The 18,107-nt window shown below is 60.0% G+C and overlaps 2 protein-coding genes across 10 annotated transcripts; both read right to left on the bottom strand.

The window, feature by feature from the left end:
- Positions 1–326: 326 nt before the first annotated feature.
- Positions 327–8,561, bottom strand: LOC112304941 (gap junction gamma-2 protein). Its single transcript, XM_053930486.2, has 3 exons — positions 8,522–8,561; positions 3,552–3,625; positions 327–2,644 (listed from the first exon to the last, which is right to left on the bottom strand). The coding sequence occupies exon 3, from the start codon at positions 2,623–2,625 to the stop codon at positions 1,339–1,341; it is 1,287 nt and encodes a 428-aa protein (XP_053786461.1). The 5' UTR covers positions 2,626–2,644; positions 3,552–3,625; positions 8,522–8,561; the 3' UTR covers positions 327–1,338.
- A 1,148-nt stretch (positions 8,562–9,709) lies between these two features.
- On the bottom strand, positions 9,710–18,107 carry LOC112305212 (guanylate kinase). Of its 9 annotated transcripts, none has more exons than XM_053930740.1 (8): positions 17,952–18,107; positions 12,382–12,495; positions 12,081–12,122; positions 11,382–11,478; positions 10,462–10,600; positions 10,293–10,377; positions 10,049–10,134; positions 9,710–9,950 (listed from the first exon to the last, which is right to left on the bottom strand). In XM_053930740.1, the coding sequence occupies exons 1-8, from the start codon at positions 18,010–18,012 to the stop codon at positions 9,915–9,917; spliced, it is 660 nt and encodes a 219-aa protein (XP_053786715.1). In that variant the 5' UTR covers positions 18,013–18,107; the 3' UTR covers positions 9,710–9,914. The 9 variants fall into 9 exon arrangements, with proteins under 9 accessions (XP_053786715.1, XP_024416698.3, XP_024416697.2 ...); XM_024560930.4 differs by lacking the exon at positions 17,952–18,107 and adding an exon at positions 17,742–17,931 and having other exon boundaries at positions 12,081–12,229; XM_024560929.4 differs by lacking the exon at positions 17,952–18,107 and adding an exon at positions 17,742–17,930 and having other exon boundaries at positions 11,382–11,459.

Here is an 18,107-nt window from a genome sequence, read left to right as displayed (position 1 = left end):
TCTGTTTCCTGGGCCTCAGGCTGACCTTGGCTCTGACTATTAGGGCCTGGCCTGCTCTTTGTTCTTACTGTCTGCAAGCTTGGAGGCGCCCGCTCAGCCTGCTGCCTGGCATGGAGCTGCACCCAAGCATCTTTGAGGAGCTGCTCTCTGGGCGAGCCTGGAACTTTGCTGTGTACCTAGAGACCGGTGATGCCACACCACACAAATACATACATTTCCTTGAACATAGCATGTGTGCACATGTGTCACATGCACATATATAAACATGTGCACCACACACACAATGGTTGTAAACAAAAGTTAGTTTTTTATTTTACACTCTTTGTTGGGGAGGCTGTGTTTGAATTAGGAGCCCCAGAGCCCCTTCCCCCAGCAGCACCAAAGCTGCACCCTCTGGCCACCACCCTGTTGGTCCCAGCAGCAAGGTAGACTGACATCTTTGCAAAACTTTTAAGTCTGTCCCAGAGGAAGGACCCGTGCCAGGCAGCTGCAAAGTTCAAAGGGTGTGGCCACGTCCACCCCAGCCTTCCAGGGCCTCAGCCCAGATGTCTGGGCAGGGACCCCAAGCAGGATGCAGGCCTGACCCACATTCTCTCTGAGGAGAAGAACAAGCAGCTCATTCACTGGGGCCTAGAGGACCCAGGCAGGAGGAGGCATAGCCCAGGGCTGCCTCAGTTTCCCCTATGTAGGAAGAAGACTCAGAATCGCTTCTGGCTCTGCAGGAAGCAGCACATAGGCTGGGGGCCAGGGTACTGGTAAAGGGACAGGGAGTAGGGACAGCAACTGTACCCCCAATGCCCAGACCAGGCATCCCTGGACATCACACCTGGGCTGCTGCAGGGGAGCAAAGAGGAAGCCCGGCACTCTGTCCAGAGCCCTTGTCCTGAGGCTCTGGCCCCGTTCCAGGGAGGCTCCGAGGGAAGGACTGGGCACCCAGTCCAGAGCAGTTCAAGGTGCCTCTGGATGGGGTAGGGGGTGGGGCAGTACCCTAGCCACAGTCCAGCCCACCCGTGGGGGCTTTAGGATCAGAGCTGGAGACCCTTCCTGGTTGCCAGGCCCATTCTCCCCTCTTATCCAGGACACAGAGGAGGCTTGGGTGGGAAGAGGCAGTGATACCGAGCAGATGGTGCCCTTCCCCTTCCCACCTCTTGCGAGGAGGAGGACTGCCAGCCCAGGAGGAGAAGGAGGACGAGGGGGAGGGGGGAGGGGAAGGGGGAGGGAGACGGGGCGGAGGAGGAGGAGGTTCTCTGCTTCCACTGAGTCCAGTCCCCAACCTTATCCCCAAGTCCCCACTGGTGACTGGCTGGAGGGAGAACTGAAAGCATTGGGGGAGGGGCCTCATATCCACACAGTGGTCTTCCCCTCCCTGCTGCTAGCACTGCCCTTCTCCGAGTCCACCTTGGGTTTGGTCCCCGGCCGGCCCTGGCCCCCTCCCGTGCCCACCGACGTAGCACTGCCTGATCCGGATGCGGACACACTGGTCCTCGGGGGCCCCTGGACGGGCGCTGGGAGGCTGGAGCAGGGTGGGCGGTTACCGTCCCCGAGCGTATGCCGGTCCTGCAGGGCCCGCTGCGCCAGGCTGGCCAGATCTGGGTTGCGGGCGTGTGCGCGCTCTGCCGCGCGCACCACAAAGCTGTAGTCGGGCGGGCAGGCCAGGCCAGCGGGCGCAGCGAGGAGTGGGCAGGGCGGCAGGTGTTGCACCGGGCTGGGAGCAGCGGCCGGGGGGCGACGGGCTCTTACAGCGTCTTGCGCACTGCCCAGACCCAGGTGCGCCATCTCGCAGAGGTTGAGCAGCAGGCAGAGGCAGCTGACCACGTACATGACCAGCAGGAAGACCGTTTTCTCTGTGGGCCGCGACACGAAGCAATCGACCACGTGCGGGCAGGGCCGGCGGCTGCATGGGAAGAAGGGCGGCACCTCAAAGCCATACAGAAGGTACTGGCCCACCAGGAAGGCCACCTCGAAGGCGGCCCGCACCACCAGCTGGGCCACGTACACACGCATCAGGCCCTCACGCTGGATGCGCCGCCGCCCATCGTGTGGCCCGTTGGTGCCCGGGGTCCCTGCCGCCTTGGCGTCCCCGCCTGCACCCTTGGCCACGCTCTCATCCTCCACCTCGTTCTCCTCGCCCTGGCCCTCTGCTGCCCCCGGCTCCTCATCTTCCTCCCCCAAGCGCAGCATGGGCTCTTCCTCGCCCAGGTCGATGGGCTGGGGCCAGCTCGGGTGGGATGGCGGGGGTAGTGGCAGGGGCGTGGGGGGCACACGGGACCCGGGGCTGCGGCCAGGGGCGCGGCGGCGCTCCTGCTGCGCAGCGCGGGCTAGGCGGTGCACAGCATATCCGAGGTACATGACTGAGGGCGTGGAGATGACCACAATCTGGAAGACCCAGAAACGCACGTGGGACAGGGGCGCAAAGGCATCGTAGCAGACGTTGTCGCAGCCTGGCTGCCTGGTGTTACATGTGAACTTGGTCTGCTCGTCTGAGTAGATGGACTCGCCTCCCACAGCAGTGAGCACGATACGGAAGACCACCAGCACCGTGAGCCACACCTTGCCCACAAACGTGGAGTGGTGGTGGATCTCCTCCAGCAACCGCGTCAGGAAGCTCCAGCTCATGTTGGTCATAGGGGCGGGGGGTGGGAACCTGTGGGCCACAGTAGAGCTCAACCTAGGTGGGGAGGAGGAGGGCGGGAGGGGATGTGGGAGTGGGGGTTGGTGGGACCTGAGGACAAAAAGCAAAGTTCAACCCTGGGTAGGGGACAAGGAGGAGCAGGAGGATGGGGAGGGAGGGATGTATGACAATACAGGAATAGAGCTCCACCCAGAGGCAGGAGGAACACTAGGGCATGAGTCCTAACCCAGCAGTGGGGTGCATACATGGATAGTGGGGCCTGGGTGGGCAAAGGACAGAGCCCACACAGACAACAGCTGCCTTGCTCCAGCTGACTCTCTCTCATCCCTGCAGCCCTCAGACCTGACTCCAGGTCCTCGTGGCCTGGAGCAGAGCCAGCCCCTTCTATACTCCCTTAGCTCCCAAGCCTTGCCCATCCTCCACTTCTGGAGACCCCACCCTAGGCCCTGAGAGGCACAGGGAGTCAACTGGGTGATCCTACTTTGTGGGGCCAACAGGAAATTAGAGGCCAGCCCCATGTACCCTCAGCCCCCACACCACGCAGCCCCCAGGAAGCATGGGGGGAGGGGCTCCAGCTTGCCCAGCCCCCAGTGCTTCACCAAGCCCAGACCCCCACTCCACACCCTGCACACCCCTTCATGCCCTTCCTCTCATGGGTTCCCTCCAGTCCTTTGCAGTCCCAGCTGGGGGGTGGGTGAGGCCAGGCATCTGTCCAGGGTGGAAATGTGTCCAGTGAGGCACACCTGTGACACTCAGAGACAGTCATGGGCTACTCACCACATCCCAGACCAGCTGACCTGAGTGGGCGTGTGCCCAAGAGAAGGAGCTCTTTGGGCAGAGCCAAACAACCCTGGCCCCAGGTTTCCAGGGCAGCATCTCCCAACACCCACCTTCCCTACTCCGTAGCCAAGGCCAGTACCTCCTCTTGGATGGTTTGGGAAAGGAGATCCTTGGGTGCCTGGTGTGTCTGGCTCCTTCCCTCCTGGAACAGGCCTAGGAGGCAGTGTGGGCAGGTGTGGGATGGAGAAGCAGAGACAGGCAGGGCTACGGGCCCTATTTATGCAGCTGGGCCTCTCCCCTAGGCTGTAGGTGGGGAGGAAGAGAGGGTATCCAGGGTTCCTGGGGAAGTGACCCCACTTCCTCACATCTGAGTGCACAGCCCATCTCAGAACTACTCATGCAATACAAACAGATGCACACTCACATTCACTCACATATTTACAGGTGTACACCCACTCACAGATATACGTGCACACTCTTGTGCACACAAATACACGCATTCACATGCAGTTACCTCACACACATGCACTCAGACGTGTGCATACAAGTGTACAAAGAACTTAGACACGTATACAAGTGTACGCACACTTATAGGCATGTGCACACACTGATATGTACAGAGACATGCACACTCACATGTGCACATGCACTCATATGCATGCACACACAGGTACAGACTAGCTCAGGTCCGCCCTTGGGACCACCTTCTCCCTCACTCAGCCTCAGGCAAGGTTCACGGAGGACCCCTCAGGCCTGAGGCCCGCTGCTCTCCCTCTGGTGCCAACCCCACTCTCCTCCAGGACCTGACATATCGCAGGAGGCTGAGGCCCCCACCACCCCTGCAGGAACCCGGAAAGGGTCTGGCAGAGTAGCCCCCACTCCTCTCTCTCCCAAGACATAGGTGGCTCAGTCAGGGTGCAGGCAGACCTGACTTGTGTTTCAGGTGTATTAACTGGTTCTCTGGGGAGAGCTTTTGTGCCATGCTCAGTAACTCCTGTGGTGGCAATGCCCGCCCGACACCTGTGAGATGTGATGGGGGGGTCCTGAGACCAGCTCTAGCTTGGCATGATCAGACCCTACCCTGGGGGTCAGGGAGGGTGCTCTGTCTTGGGGGGCTTATGCAGGTCAACTCAGGGCCACAGAGACCAGATAAGAGGAGAAACCAGCAGACTGGTAGGCTAGAGTGGTCATCTGAGGAGCCATCCTGGGCAGCAGGAGGGGGGGGTGACCCTCCTGTCTCTGTCCCCTCAGCCCCATGGAGGAGCTCAAGGCAGCCTTCAGGCAGGGGCAGAGGCTCTGGCTCTTCGGACCAAGTGCACTTCCATGTGCTAATCCATGTGTGTGCAGGGCCTGTGTCACACATGCAAGTCAAGGTGCAGTCATCCCAGTCAGGGGCTGGCACTGCTCTGCTCTGGCCTGGGAGACTCCTGCCCTGTGAGACTCCTGCCCTGGTCCCAATGACACACACAGGGGACCTCACAACTATACTTTCAGCTGGTGCTGCCTGCTGACCTGACACACCGATCCAGAGGACCAGTCCCAGCACCTCAGGAAATGCACCTGGAGCAACCGGTGGTGCTGGAGAAAAGGAAGTGCTAGCATGAGCCCCTTCCCCCCACATTGCCGGGGCAGGAGCTCAAGGAAGGAGCTCCCATGTGTGTCTGAAGCTGGGTCAGTTTGGGCGATAGAGTGACGAAGTGAGTCAGGTAGCATATAGATGAGGTTATAGTAGATTATTACCAAGGAAATAAATGAGCCCCACTGATACAAATGATTGACTAAATAACTAAATGAGGACATTCTGAATAGTTTTTGCAGCCCGTGTTCCAGGAGGGGAGTCCAACTCACCATTCCTCAGAGGGGGCTGCCCAGGGCACCCACCAGGAGGGGAGAGTGGAACCTGTGTGGGCCCCCTCAGGTATGCCAGGCTGAGAGCAAGGGCTTGGCTGTGATTTGAGGAGAAGGGCCCTGCCCCTGCTGCCATGATCCCCTAGACCTCAGTCCAGGCCACCAGAACACAAGTCCCAGAAGGGGCTCCAATAACACACCCAGCCACCAGGACACCCAAGGGCATCTCACACAGGGCTCCAAGGGTCCTAGCGACCCAAGATATGCATGCCACTGGGGGACTCGGGGGTGGGACTCTGGGGGGAAGTGAGGACCACGTGCCTCACGGGGGAACCTGAGGCAGCAAAGGTCACAGGGAAACTCAAGCATCAGAGGGAAGTGTGGGCTGTGGAGCTGGCAGTGTTGACTGACGAGCATGCCATAGGGAATGTGGAGGGGGGTTGGTGATTACATGGGAACTCCTCCCAGTCTCTACAACTTCTCTGTAAGCCAGTGTTGTAAAATAAGAGCCTCAATTGCAATAGTCCCCGCCTGAGCACTTTGAGCCCCTGCCCCATTTCCCCCCACCCCCAGCACATGTGTGTCTCTGTGGAAGCTGCAAGGTTGGAGTAGGGACTGGCTGGTGGCCTGTGCTGAGCTGCAGGGGCCGTTGGGGCTGCTGGGTGGTGACACCACCAGGGCTCAGCAGGCCTGGTGGTGGAAATGGGTTGCTGGCCTTTCAGGGATCCAGGCCCTGGGGATTTGCAGGGGCCTTCATCCACAGGGAACCCCATCCACAGCAAAATGTTAGAACAAGTGTAGGTAAGGGCTGGCCAGGGATCCTGGATGAGGTTTGGGAGAGGGACCTGGGTGCCCCTGAGGCTCGGGGTCTGGGAGGCGGCAGGCCTTGGAAGGTCAGCAAGGGTGTTGAGAGGGAGAGGTGACTGTTGGGCCAGTGTGGGCACAAACGGGCTCCTCATGACAGTCAGCCATCTCCACCAAGAGCCTGGAGGAAGATGCCCAACGGCTTCAGTGGGTGTCAGGATGGCCTGTCCTGGGGAGAGCTGGCCTGCCACTCCAGTGCAGACCCAGGGTAGTGGTCTCTCCAGGGTGGCAGCTGGGCTCTCCTGCCTCAAGTGCCCCCACCCCCAAGTCTGAGCAAAGGTCCTGCAGGGCTGGGAGCCAAGGATGGCCCAGCGCCATCCTACAGTGCATCAGGCCACAGCCTGGCCAGCAGTCTCCTTCCCATCTCTGGCCAGACTTCCTCCCAGTCCCCGAGGGCCAGGGCGGGTGGGACTTTCTTTGCAGAGGGGGGCACTGCAGGCAGGGCCCCAGTGCTCTCCATGCAGCAGGGCCCCTGTGCTGGGAGCCTCCAGGGCCTGGAAAGAGGCGTCTCAGGCAGCTTTCCTCCTCCCTGAGGACACAGAGATCCTGCATGCACCTGGCACTGACAACCCTCACCCACAGGTGAGCAGCCATGAGTGACTCAAAGTGGGTCCATCCTTCGAGGCTGAGGCCTTAGCAGGAGCCCAGATCCTGCCCCCACCCACACACCTGCTGAGGGGCCCTGGGGGGCACAGGCCTCAGCAGGCCTGGTACTGCCTGCCCACCTCCCAACTGGACCTCAGCACTTGTCCCAGGTCTCCCCTCAGCTCTGCAGTGACTCCATGGGGTTCTGTCTTGCCAGGTACCTCCCTGGGACACTTGACTCCTGTCCTGGAGGTCTCTGTTGTATTTTGACTAGGCTCCCTGGTCACCCAAGACCCAAATCCCAGGCCTAGGGACTGTCTACCACAAAGGCACTGCAGCTCCCATGTGCAAAACAGCCACCACCCCACCCCCCAGCAGCCCAAGGAGGGTTGTAGGCCCTCAGATTGGGCCCCAGGGAGCCTGGGCTCTCCATCAAAGCCCTCATCCTCACAAGGCCCACAGGGCCGGCCTCCTCGGTGCCTGGACTCACACACACTCACACTCCCTTCTGGGAAGTTCCTTCCACACTAGGATGGGGAGGTGCCCCCACCATGTGCTCAGTAGATGCAGAGGGGTGAAGGGACACCTGAGCTGGGAGGAGGATGGGTACAACTAAGGCCTTGAGTGCCTGCTCCCTCCCAGGGATGCAAGGGACCCCAAAGGGGCAGAGAACTTATTGAGGACTCTGGGGCCCCTCTCCACTGCAGCTGGGATCAGGAAGTGAGGGGAGTTCCTCCTGAAGGGGTAGGGGTGGGCCTGGGGAGAGTCGAGGTTGTACAGCCCTGACAGCTCCAGTTGCTGGGCCTGTGGACTCTCTGGATCTTCCCAGGCACTGCTGGCTCAGGGTAGGGTGCAGAGCCCACCACCCAACCCTTCTGGGTGCCCATGCTCTCCATACCTCCTCCCAAACTGCTCTAGGTGAAGCCACTGCAGCCAGCACGCTGCCACCTTTCTCAGCAGAATGGAGCATGCTCACCCCTTTCTCTCTGCACCCCACACCCCACCACATCCACTTGCTCCACCACAGCCCAGCACACCACAGGTCCCAGGCAGATGGGTAAGGGAGGTGCCCTGCCCCATGCAGCAGCCCCGACCACTCCTGGACCAGCCACTGCTCCTTGCAAAAACCTCTGCCCACTCCTGCCCACCTTCCTTCCCCTGGCAACCCAGTCAACTCACTCACCGTGTCTGGGGTACACTGGGGGTCCCTCCTGGGTCTGTTCTGTTCTCTGCTGACCTGTGGGGCCCAGACCTGAAGATCTGGGACCCATGAAGACTAAAGGAATTCCCAGGACAAGCACAGGCTTGTTGAAGCTGGGTCAGGAGCAGTGTGGAAGGCAGAGAAGTGTACCTCTCTGGCTTGACTGCCCTTGTATGGGGTGGGGCTCCCAGATTCCCCCCAGGCCTGAACAGCCTGAGGCCCCAGCCTCTGGGCACATGGCAGCTGCGTGGCTAGTGTGGGCTGGCCAGTCCTGCACAGCCCAAGGGGCCCCAGCTGCTGTGGAGGTGCTGGGCACACATCCCTTCCCTCCCACTCATCAGCTGGCCTGAGCAGCTCCCACAGCTCTGCCTCCTCCCACCCTTGGGTCTTGTGATCCCAGAAGAATCTACTGGTCAGGATCTATTGATGAGAAGTGGGCTTGAGACAGAGCTCTAGAATGAGACACCTGGCCAGGCTGAGCACCTGTCATCTCCCAGGGACAGCCATTTCTGGAGAGGCCAGACCTGGCCTGAGACCAAGCCCAGAGGGGAGAGTGACACTGATCAGACCCATAGGGCACCCCGCACCTGGTCCCCTTGATAGCATCCTACCTTTTTCAGGCCAGAAAATGTAAGTCTCTGTGAGCCCTTCCACCTGCTGGCTGGTCAGACACTGGCTTCCAAGGGTGTGCACCCGGCAGTCCCATACCCGACCCAGGGCCACCTCTCACCACCAAGCACAATGCAGGGGGAGGGCCTTCAAGGGCCCCATTGTTCCCCTCAAGGCCCAGGGTCTGAATCCCCGATTGTCCCTGGAGCTGTACGGGGCCAAGAGAAGGAAGGGCCTCCCCCAGGCTGCACAGTGGGTTGGGAGGCAGTCGGCTTTGCCTTACCTGCCCTGGGGCCTGCCCAGTGCCCCTCTGCCCACTGTCCTGTGCCCAGGCCTAACTCCCACCAGGCCTCCTCTGTACACCTGGGCATATGGACGCCAGCCTCCCCAACTACATCTGCCTGGGCTCCCTTCCTCCTCTTGAGCCTGTGTCCACTGTCTTGGTCTCACCCCAAGAGCGTGGCCTAGGCACAAACCACCATATCCCAGGGCACCACAGCTGCTCTGACCTGAAACTAGTGGCAAGGGAGGTGTCTTCTCAGACTCAAGGGAGCATGGAGCCCCAACAGAATCCCCCAGGTCTCCAGAACTGACCTCACCCAGACCAGTTGGCCAGCTGGGCTTAGTGGGCTGTGGGTAAGGCCAAGGGAGTGTATGGCACATGCAGGCCTCCCAGACACCAGGGTCCAGCTCCTACAGTCTCAGCACCCCCTTTGCAAGTCAACAGTGTCTGTCCCTTGCCACCCCTCGCCTGGCTCGGAGACCAGGAGGAGGGGTGGCTGGAGCAGGATGAGGCCCCAAGGCCTTCTTCGGCCAGCCTCAAGGAATCTTGAGGAACTAGTGGTAGAGGTGTATGCTCCTGGCAGCCCCACCCCCCTGCTCCCACCTGCGCCTCAGGGCAGGAAGCAGCCCAGCCTCTGGGGAACCCCCACTCTGAGGGTTCATCTCCTGTTCATCTCCTAGACACAAAGGTGGGAGGGCATCCCTGCTGGTCTCTGGGCTGTGGCTCCTGGGCACACAAGGAGCCTGGGTAGTTGTGTGCTGTTGGGGAGCAGCCCCACTGGCCAACAGCCCAGAGTAGCAGACATGGGGGGACCTGGAGCCTGCAGCCCTTTTGGGACTGGTGATTTAGGAGGCGGCCACCAGGAGTGGCAGCACAGCATAAAGAACACAGGGACAGGGCAGCAATCCATGGGCTCAAGGCCACTCTCACCAGCAGCTCTTTATTAGGATGCCAGCCCAACTCCCACAGGAGAGTGGGACTGATCAGGGGCACCCAGAAATGGGCATGGGGAGCAAGGTGAGAGAGGCAGGCAGAGCCATCTTGCCAGGGACACCCTGGCCACCAGAGTGGGTGCAGGGTCCAGTCCAGGGGGGACACAGCTGATGGCATCCTCAAGAGCAGCCAGTCCCTTGGATCTTCTTGATTTCCTGCAGGAAAGAGGAAGAAGGGTTTGCCCTGAACCCCATCCCCTGTCCCACGCCCTTTCCTGCACAGAGATCCAGCCCTGCCCCCTGTCGGAGCCCACCTCTGAGAGTGCTTCCTTCAGGGCCCAGTAGGCCTTGTCCAGGCTGTCGTTGACAATGATCAGGTCAAACAGGCCGGGCTCCTTGCCTGGGGTGGGGAGGGGGGATCCCCGCAAGGCCAGTGGAGGCTCAGTGAGGGTTGGGAAGCTGTAGATGACAGCTCCTGCCTCTGCCCTCCCACCTCTGGCAGGTGAGTCAGCTGCTATAGGGGAGGGTCAGGGACACCAGCCAAACCCACACACTCACTGCTTTCCATGTCTGCCCGGGCAGCAGCCAGCCGCTTGGCCAGGCTCTCTTCTGTCTCCGTGTTCCGTTGCCGCAACCTCTGTTCCTGAGGTGCCCAAAGAGGATCAGAGCCTGCAGGGAAGCCCTGGCACCTCCTCCACCCCTCCCTTGCCTGGATCCCCGCCCCCACCAGGACTTCCAGCGAGGGTGGTTGCACAAAGATGTAGATAGGCTTCAGGTCAGTCTTCTTTATGTTCCGAACACCCTGGAGGTCCACATCTAGCACACAGATTCGGTTCATGGCCTGTACCACTCGCACGGCTGCTTTGCTACGGAGGCGGGGAGGGAGGACAGCACTCAGCTAGGGCTCCCTGAGCCCTAGTACCCCCACCACCTCCACTGACATCTGCTGGGGTCCCTGCTCTGGGCCTGGGCAGGAGAGGCAGGAGCCTGCAGGGGCCCACTCTGACTGCAGCATCTGCTCCCCTTTTCTGGAAGCACTCCCTCAGTAGCCCTTGCATGCTGGGCCCTCTGCTAGGCTGGGGGAGGCAGCTGGGAGGGGAAGAACACGGTCCCAGCTGTCACCACTGGGCTCAGGGCTCCTGGGTACCCAACCATCTAAGGGTAACAGCAGCCCCAGCAACCCCTTCCAGGGCTCAATGCCCTTGCCAGCTGCACCTGGGGTAGAGCACAAGGGTCCCATGGTGGCTGAGGTACAGGCTGCACAGAGCAAGCATGGGTCCACCTGTGCAATGACACTGCTCTGGGGGTGTAAGGGGTGGGGGTGGGCAGCTATTGCTGGCCTGGGACCCTTCCAGGCTGCCTTACTAGTTGGAGGGAAGGGGTAGGGAGGAAGTACAGCCTGCAGACCTCTGAGACCCAGGCCCTCTGACTCTTCACTGAATACTGGCCCAGCACGTGGCCCCCAGTGCCCACAGCTACCTGGCCAGGTGAGCTCAGATGGGGCCAGGAGGAAACAGCCTGGAAAGCCCAGACTCTTGACCCCTGGAAGGGCTGGGTCCCTCACCCTGACAGCCAGGAGAGAGAAGCCCTTGCGTGGGCTGCCCACTCTAGGTCCCTGGGGGTTTAGAGGAAGGGAATGCGTCCCACCTAGTCCCATAAAGGTTCCCCGAAAACTCAGCGTGCTCAATGAAGTCTCCGGCGGCAATGTCCCGCTGCATCACCTCCCTGGACACAAAGTAGTAATCTGCAAAGGGCAGGAGCTGTTGAAGCTGTCCGCAGCCAGGTCATGAGGGCCCAGGCAATCCTACATGGGCAGAACCAGCTTCTGTCCTGTGCCTGTCTGCCCATCTGTCAATCCACAGAGCTGTTCCAGCCCTGGGCAGGGAGATGTCTGACGAGGGGACAGACACCACTTCTCACACTATCCTCACTGAAGGGGGCCTGGAGACCGCCAGCTTCAGTGGGGAGGCTGGGGGGACTTCAATGCTCTGCCTCAGGAACTACAAACACCCTAAGGTTACAAAAGATGCTTGTGATACCAGAGAGCCCTAAGTCATGTGCACGGCTCTGCCCTCAGCTGCATGGCCACACAGTGCAGCGCACATGCTTGGAGCACGGCCCCACGGCTGCCTGGCCCCCGCCAGCCTCCCACGTGGATATGTGGCGTCTGCAGAAGATCTGATGCCCGTTACCTAACTAGGCCTGCTCTTCCACCCACCCTGGAGGACAGCCCCCATCAGATGGGGAGACTGAGGCCTCATGCATCACCATGACAGTTGGGGGGTGGGAGGTGACTCCAGACTTGTACTGGAGGGCCAGTGCAGGGCCAGTGCAGGGCCAGCTCACCTTTGCCATTCTCTTCTCCGGGCCTCGGGTCCCTTGTGGTGTCTAGGAACAAGCACCTGTGACCCATCCAGAGCCGACTGGGACCCATCTGGGCCATCCAGAGCCCACATATCCCATCCCCAGGGCCTTCCCGAAGAACCCAGCTCAGCCTGTGGCAGGGTAGGGGGGTCAGCAGTATGGGCATGTCCCATGTGTGAGGGAGGGTTCCTGGGGGATTTAGCAGCATGGGCATGTCCCTATGTATGTAGGGGTGTGGGGCTCCAGGGGGTCACCGGGGCCCCCCAAACCCCTAGGACCTCACGGGACACGCTGAACCCGAAGATGCTGTCGTGCTCCTGTAGAAGTCTCTTCAGCAGGGTGCTCTTCCCTGCCCCAGAAGGTCCACTCAGGACAACAGGCCTTGGTCCTGACATCCCTATGGGTAAGTGGGAACAGAGATCAGCAGTCCTGTGGGACCCCCGTGGGTGGGGTGGCTGCAGTTGCACACCCCCCAAACTCTCACAGGAATTGAACAGAGCTGAGGGCCATACCAAAGCCCAGCCACACCTCCCTGAGCTGTGGACTCCCTGGCACCAGACACATGGCCTCCCCAGCTGTGCACTCCCACCCCACCCATGGAGGCTGGGCTTCTGCTCCTGGGAGGGGCACATCTGGGTCCCCACTCCTGCATCTCCTGGCACCATGCTCCAGAGGTGGCCGAGGTCAAGGTCAATGGAACCCAATCCCTGCTCTGGGAACTTCCATTAGGAAGTGAGGGACTTAGAGAGGGACCACAGCTTCCTGACCACACTCCCATACATGCTGGGAAGCCAGCAGGAGGGCAGCCTCCCAGCCCAAGGCACAGGGCTCAGACAACTGCCATAGATGAGAGCAGCTGAGGCAGGGGGGTTTGGACAGCCATCACCCCAGCCAGCTCTGTGCCCGCCTGACACCCCCAACCCCCTCCCCAGGACAGGACCTACCTCCTGGGTGGGGTTCATCCCCCTCAGTCAGCCAGGGCTATTCAGGATGAGCTGGGAGGGGTGTGTAATCCCAGTCTGCTCAGGTCTCTAAGCACTAAACTCCTCCCAGGGCAGTCAGTCCCGCCCACTTGGGGCCTTGGGGAAGAGAAGGCTGTCCCTGGCCCCTCAGAAGTAGCCTGCGTGCCCAGCCACCTTCCTGATGGCAGGAAGGCCAGGTGCAAGTGCTCCCTGCCTCCAAGGGAAACCCCTGATGGGCGTGGAGGAGTTCGAGCAGCTCCCTATGCAGGCCTGGCTCTGTAAGCCATCTGGGGACCCCCTGATAAGGTGTGGAGGCCCCCAAGGTGCAGTTCAGTGACTAGCACACTGGCAGTGAGGCCCAGGAAGGACAGGCCGCTTGGCTCAGGGACGCCCTGCTGCCCATCTCCAACAGGGCCCCCAGCGGACACTGCTTTCCTAATCTACAATGTAGGCTAACTGGGTAATCTCACTAAAGCACTGCTATTCTGGGCCTACCATAGTACCCACGTGCTCCCTGTAGAAGAAGCTGGGAAACACAAAGGAGGAGGGATCCACGGGAACCCACCAACACTCAAGTGTCATCTCTGAGTGACCAACTCTTAGCTCCTGGGACTCCTGCGAATTTCCATTACAAAAATGCCTTGTTTCTATGTAGAGATCATCTCAGTGGATGGACTCCCAACTCCTCTCTGGCATCCCAGTTTCCCACCCAAATACATGTGCCACATACACACCCGCATTCCACATACACATGCATACACATGGTTCTGAGCCCAAGGCAACTGCCCACTAGCAGAGTGCAACCCTGTCCCTCCCCAGAGGCCTGGACACAAGAGGTCCTGTCTCTCCCTCACTGGCACCCTTCACAAAGCCCCATCCCCTGCAGGAAGGATGTCCCAGGGGCAGTCCAGCCTACTCCTCTGGGTGTGTCCTCATTTCCTAGGCAATAGGTGACCAGGAAAGGCAGTGGAGGGAAGGACCCAGCAGGGCAGAGGAGAGGCTGGGGGCCACCAGGTCCCAAGAGAGGCTGAGGAGTCCAGGGTCCAGTCTCATCACTGCCTGGCCTCTGGTCAGTGCTGAGTTTCTGCCTCTGGGGCCGGGCAGCTGTGGCCACGCACTGGTCTCTTTCTCCTGGACCTGATGGAGTGTTAGGCACCACAGGTACGTGCGTTCCTCCAGAGCAGGAGTAGCCCCCAAAAGACACACTGTACGATGGCCACACTGATGGCCCAGGAGGCCTGCCCAAGCCTTGATCATGGTGGCAAACCCTCAACCCAGTGGGCACTCAGGCCCAGCACCCAACTTGGGTAGAGGAACCCAAAGGCTCCTCTACCACCTTGTCAGGGATATTGGGAGTTGCCCTCCAGGGTGCTCGAGGCACCGAGAAGGGAGAACAGCCCACCTGCCTGCTTGTACAGAATCCCTTCAGGGATGCTCTGCTGTCTATCATGTGCCTGCCATAGGCGGGCACCCTGCCCTCGTACCTCCACAGCCCCGTGGGCACCCCCCAGCCTCCAGCAGGAGCTGCTATAACCTGCCCAGCAGGACCCAGTGCTCCTTCTCCAACACGCCTTCCCGTCAGGCCACACCTCCTTTCAGGCCACACCTTCTAGCCCTGAGCTCTGACACCTGGAGTGGGCCACCCTGCAGGGACTAGTCTTCAGTCAGGACCAAATACCACACACCAAATCCCAGAACTGACACCCTCATGGGGCATGTGGCACAGGTCCTACTTGTCACCTTACATCCAAATGCTGGTTTCTATACGGGGCCCTCCATGCTGTGCTGGGACGGTGGCAGGGGAGCCTGTCCCACCAAGCCACAACCCCAGCCCAGGGGGAGCTCCTACCCCAGGCCCACTACCTGCCTGCACTGGGCCAGTGGTGAGCAGGGGCTGCGCCTGCACAGAATTAGCTGGCAGCTGTTAAGCTCATTCCCTGCCCCGCTACACAGGGCATCCTCCTGATGAGCCTGCCCCTACATCAAACTCAAACTCCAGGCACCCCAGTGCAGCCATCACCTGCCCCACTCTGCACGCTCACGACAGAGAGGTCCAGTCTGCTCAGCCTGGCCAAGTCTTACCCTCTGCTGCCCACAGAGCTGAATCCTGCCTGAAGGCTGGCTCCCAGAGCACAAGGGCCACATAGGAATGGCCTGGCCCTGCAGAAGTGCCTGGGGAGTCGTGGGAGACAGGGTTCTGTCCAGTCACTATACAACAGAGCACTCACTGAAGCCACCTTCCACAGCACACCTGTAGTGGGATGGCACTTTGGCCTCAAGGCCTCAACAATCAAGTACTCGGAGACTGACTTTGGCCCTAGTGCCTGCAGGACCAACTGAGGGCATCTGTGTTCTCCAGTCCTTGACTATCCCACAATCCTGAACCTTAGCAGCCTGGCAAGAAATGGGAAAGTGCACAGTACCGCAATAAAAACTTGGGATGCAAGCCCATGCATCCCAGAGTGCTCTCCGCTGGAACCCTGCCCAAGGAGCACCCAATGCAGCCAGGCAGTCTTTTTGCAGACCACAAGAAGGAACCTCCTCTTTCCACTTTCATCCCGTACCACCCCACCTCCCTCCCACTCCTCCACAAGACACCCAAGATAAGGTGTGACCTCTGAGATTGGAAAACACGGAGAGGAAAGGTCAAGTCCTGCCAGCCATCTTGTAAACCACAAGATGGGAAGAAATCTGGCTCAGGACAGCAGGTGATGCCCCACCCCTCCCAAACAGACCCTGTGGGGCAGGACTTGGTGACACGTCCTGGCCAGGTAGTCTTGACAAACCCACTTAGCCTTTGGGAAACTGGCTTGAACTGGGACAGCCACAAAGCAGCTAGCCATTTCCTTCTCACTTCTCCTCACAATGGGCGAGGACTATTCCTTCCATGAGAACAGGCTAGCCCCTCAAAAGCACTAGCAAGAGCCATACCGTGCAGGACCCCAGGCCTGTCTCGGTGCTGCATAGTGTGTCTAGATCTCTTTCCATACAAGAGAAGGCCTGGATTCAGGCTGCACCAAATCCCAATTCTGCACCATGGGCAGAGAGCAGAGGAAGCACAAGAGGGGAAGGGTCCCTGGCAAGCAAGCTACGAAGCAGGAAGGGCACAGGCCCTACAGAGAATCAGCCTCACCCTCACAGACAGGAAACCAAGACCCACAAATGCAAAGTCAACAGGTACCAGGGGAGACAAAACCAGGAAGACTAAGTCTTCCTGCAGAGTCAGCAGGTAGCTGGGGAGACTGAGGCTCAGCCCACAAAGGGTCAGCAGGGACTTGGAGACGACTACAGAAGTGCCTGCTTCCATTCCAGTGCTCCCAGTGCCTTGCTTGCATTACTTACCCACCCTCCAGGTGCACTGGAGCCACCTCTTTCCACCCCCAACCACATTACCACATACCCCTTTTGTTTCTGCTCCTCCTCAGATCAACTGAATGTGTTTTTCCAGCAATGTGGAATATGCCTCAAAAGACAGAGGTTTACGGTTTAGGAGTAAAACAAAACAAAACAAAGCAAAAACCAATTCTGGTGTGGCAGAACAGAAAAAGTAGCGAGTGTACCATTGTAACTCCCGGAATCTTCCACTCAAGGAAATTGCTGATATCACCCATCCCAGCCAAAGATCAAGGTCCAGGTCTAAACCCAGTATCTAAACAAAACCCAGGCACACTGTACCCGTCACAGGTGTGACCCCAACCCAGGTATAAGTGAACTGGGTGTTGCAGGCAGTCGTGTGGCATTCGATGAGCAGGAATAGAGTGGGGACTCACCTGGCAGAAAATTAAGCTCCTCAGGGGCAACACAGGAAACCCCACCTGTCCCTGATACCTCCTGGGGGCCCAGAGGAAGGTTTTCCTGCATCTGTCACAGCAAGTCATGGTCTGGAAGGTCTAAGAATGATAGAAAACTCCAGAAAAGCCCACATTTGGACATGCATGCTGCCTAGGAAACTCACAAGAGGCTGACCAGGAGAGGCAAGTCTCGGTTCCCCTCTTCCTGTCCCTGTGGGCCCCACCCCACACTGGCTGGCTGGCACCACTGCTTACAGTGCCTCTCCTCCCCAGTGAAAGACAACAGTGACAACAGGTGAGGTGCCACGCCTCACTGCTCCTCCCCAAACCAGCCCTTGGATGATCTAGGCTCGTTCCCTCTCTGTTCCCGAAAGAATGTCTAAGAATAGGAGAGGGGCGGCCCCATTAACCTAGACTTGACGGCTCTGGGCCCGAGAGAAGCTGAACATCAAATCACCACACCCCCAAATCAGGAGAGCCTGTCTCAAGCATCTGCTTCAGGGCCCGGTAGCGGAAGTCCAGGAGTCCTGGGCCCACGACCGGGCACGGGCTGTGGGGAATCCCGCTCGGGCGGCCGTCGCGGCCTTCGGCACGCAGGGTTTTCACCTCTGCGGCGCGGCCCACCTCAGGGAGGGGGTCAGGCTGCTTCCCCTCCGCCTCCAGCGTGAGTCCTCAGGCTGCAGGGGTTTCAGAAGCTGGCGCCTTCCGTGCCAGAATTCCCACCTACGTTTTGAGAACTCGCAGAGAAATTGACTTTTAATGTGCCCGAGTAAGAAAAGTGGCCACCGAAAAAACCACTTCAACATCCATAGACACGGAGAGGACACAACCTCAGAACGAGAGAGACCCTGTAAGTGGTGTCAATGCACCTCCATGGAAAGCCGCATTACCCAATCCTGGCGTCCCCGGCTCTGCTCGCTGGGCCTCTGCGGCAAGCCAGCCCTGGAAACCCCTGAGGACTGCGGGGGCGGCCCACGAGGACCCCGCAAGAGCGGTATCCCCGGCGCATGGGGAGAGCTGAACGCGAACAGCTCGGACACGCAGGGTCGCGGCGGCGCCCAGGAAGGCCCTCGGGAGCGTGCACACCCAGTGCCACTCACCGTCCGACGGGGCGCGGCCCAGGGCGGCCGCCGCCAGCCCCGCCAGCGGGCGCCGCAACATACGCGACCACAGCCAGCACCCTCGGAAAAGTACGTAGCGGTGCCGCACCAGCCCACTTCCGCCCGCGGGGCCGACGTCAGCACCGTCCCTGTCCC

The sequence above is a fragment of the Desmodus rotundus genome, chromosome 9, assembly GCF_022682495.2.
Source record: "Desmodus rotundus isolate HL8 chromosome 9, HLdesRot8A.1, whole genome shotgun sequence".
NCBI classification, from domain to species: Eukaryota; Metazoa; Chordata; class Mammalia; order Chiroptera; family Phyllostomidae; genus Desmodus; species Desmodus rotundus.
Note: the sequence above shows the minus strand (reverse complement) of the source record. Positions and strands in the feature narration are given on the sequence as shown.

What these genes read in the sequence shown, in the direction of transcription:
- LOC112304941 (XM_053930486.2), bottom strand. Translation starts at nt 2,625, where the DNA reads ATGACCAACATGAGCTGGAGCTTCCTGACGCGGTTGCTGGAGGAGATC.
- LOC112305212 (XM_024560930.4), bottom strand. Translation starts at nt 17,860, where the DNA reads ATGCGCCGGGGATACCGCTCTTGCGGGGTCCTCGTGGGCCGCCCCCGC. An exon ending in CACCCTCGCTGGAAGTCCTG is followed by an intron (nt 10,378 to 10,461) that starts GTGGGGGCGGGG and finishes TGGGCACCTCAG; the next exon opens with GAACAGAGGTTGCGGCAACG. An exon ending in TGAAGGAAGCACTCTCAGAG is followed by an intron (nt 9,951 to 10,048) that starts GTGGGCTCCGAC and finishes TCTTTCCTGCAG; the next exon opens with GAAATCAAGAAGATCCAAGG.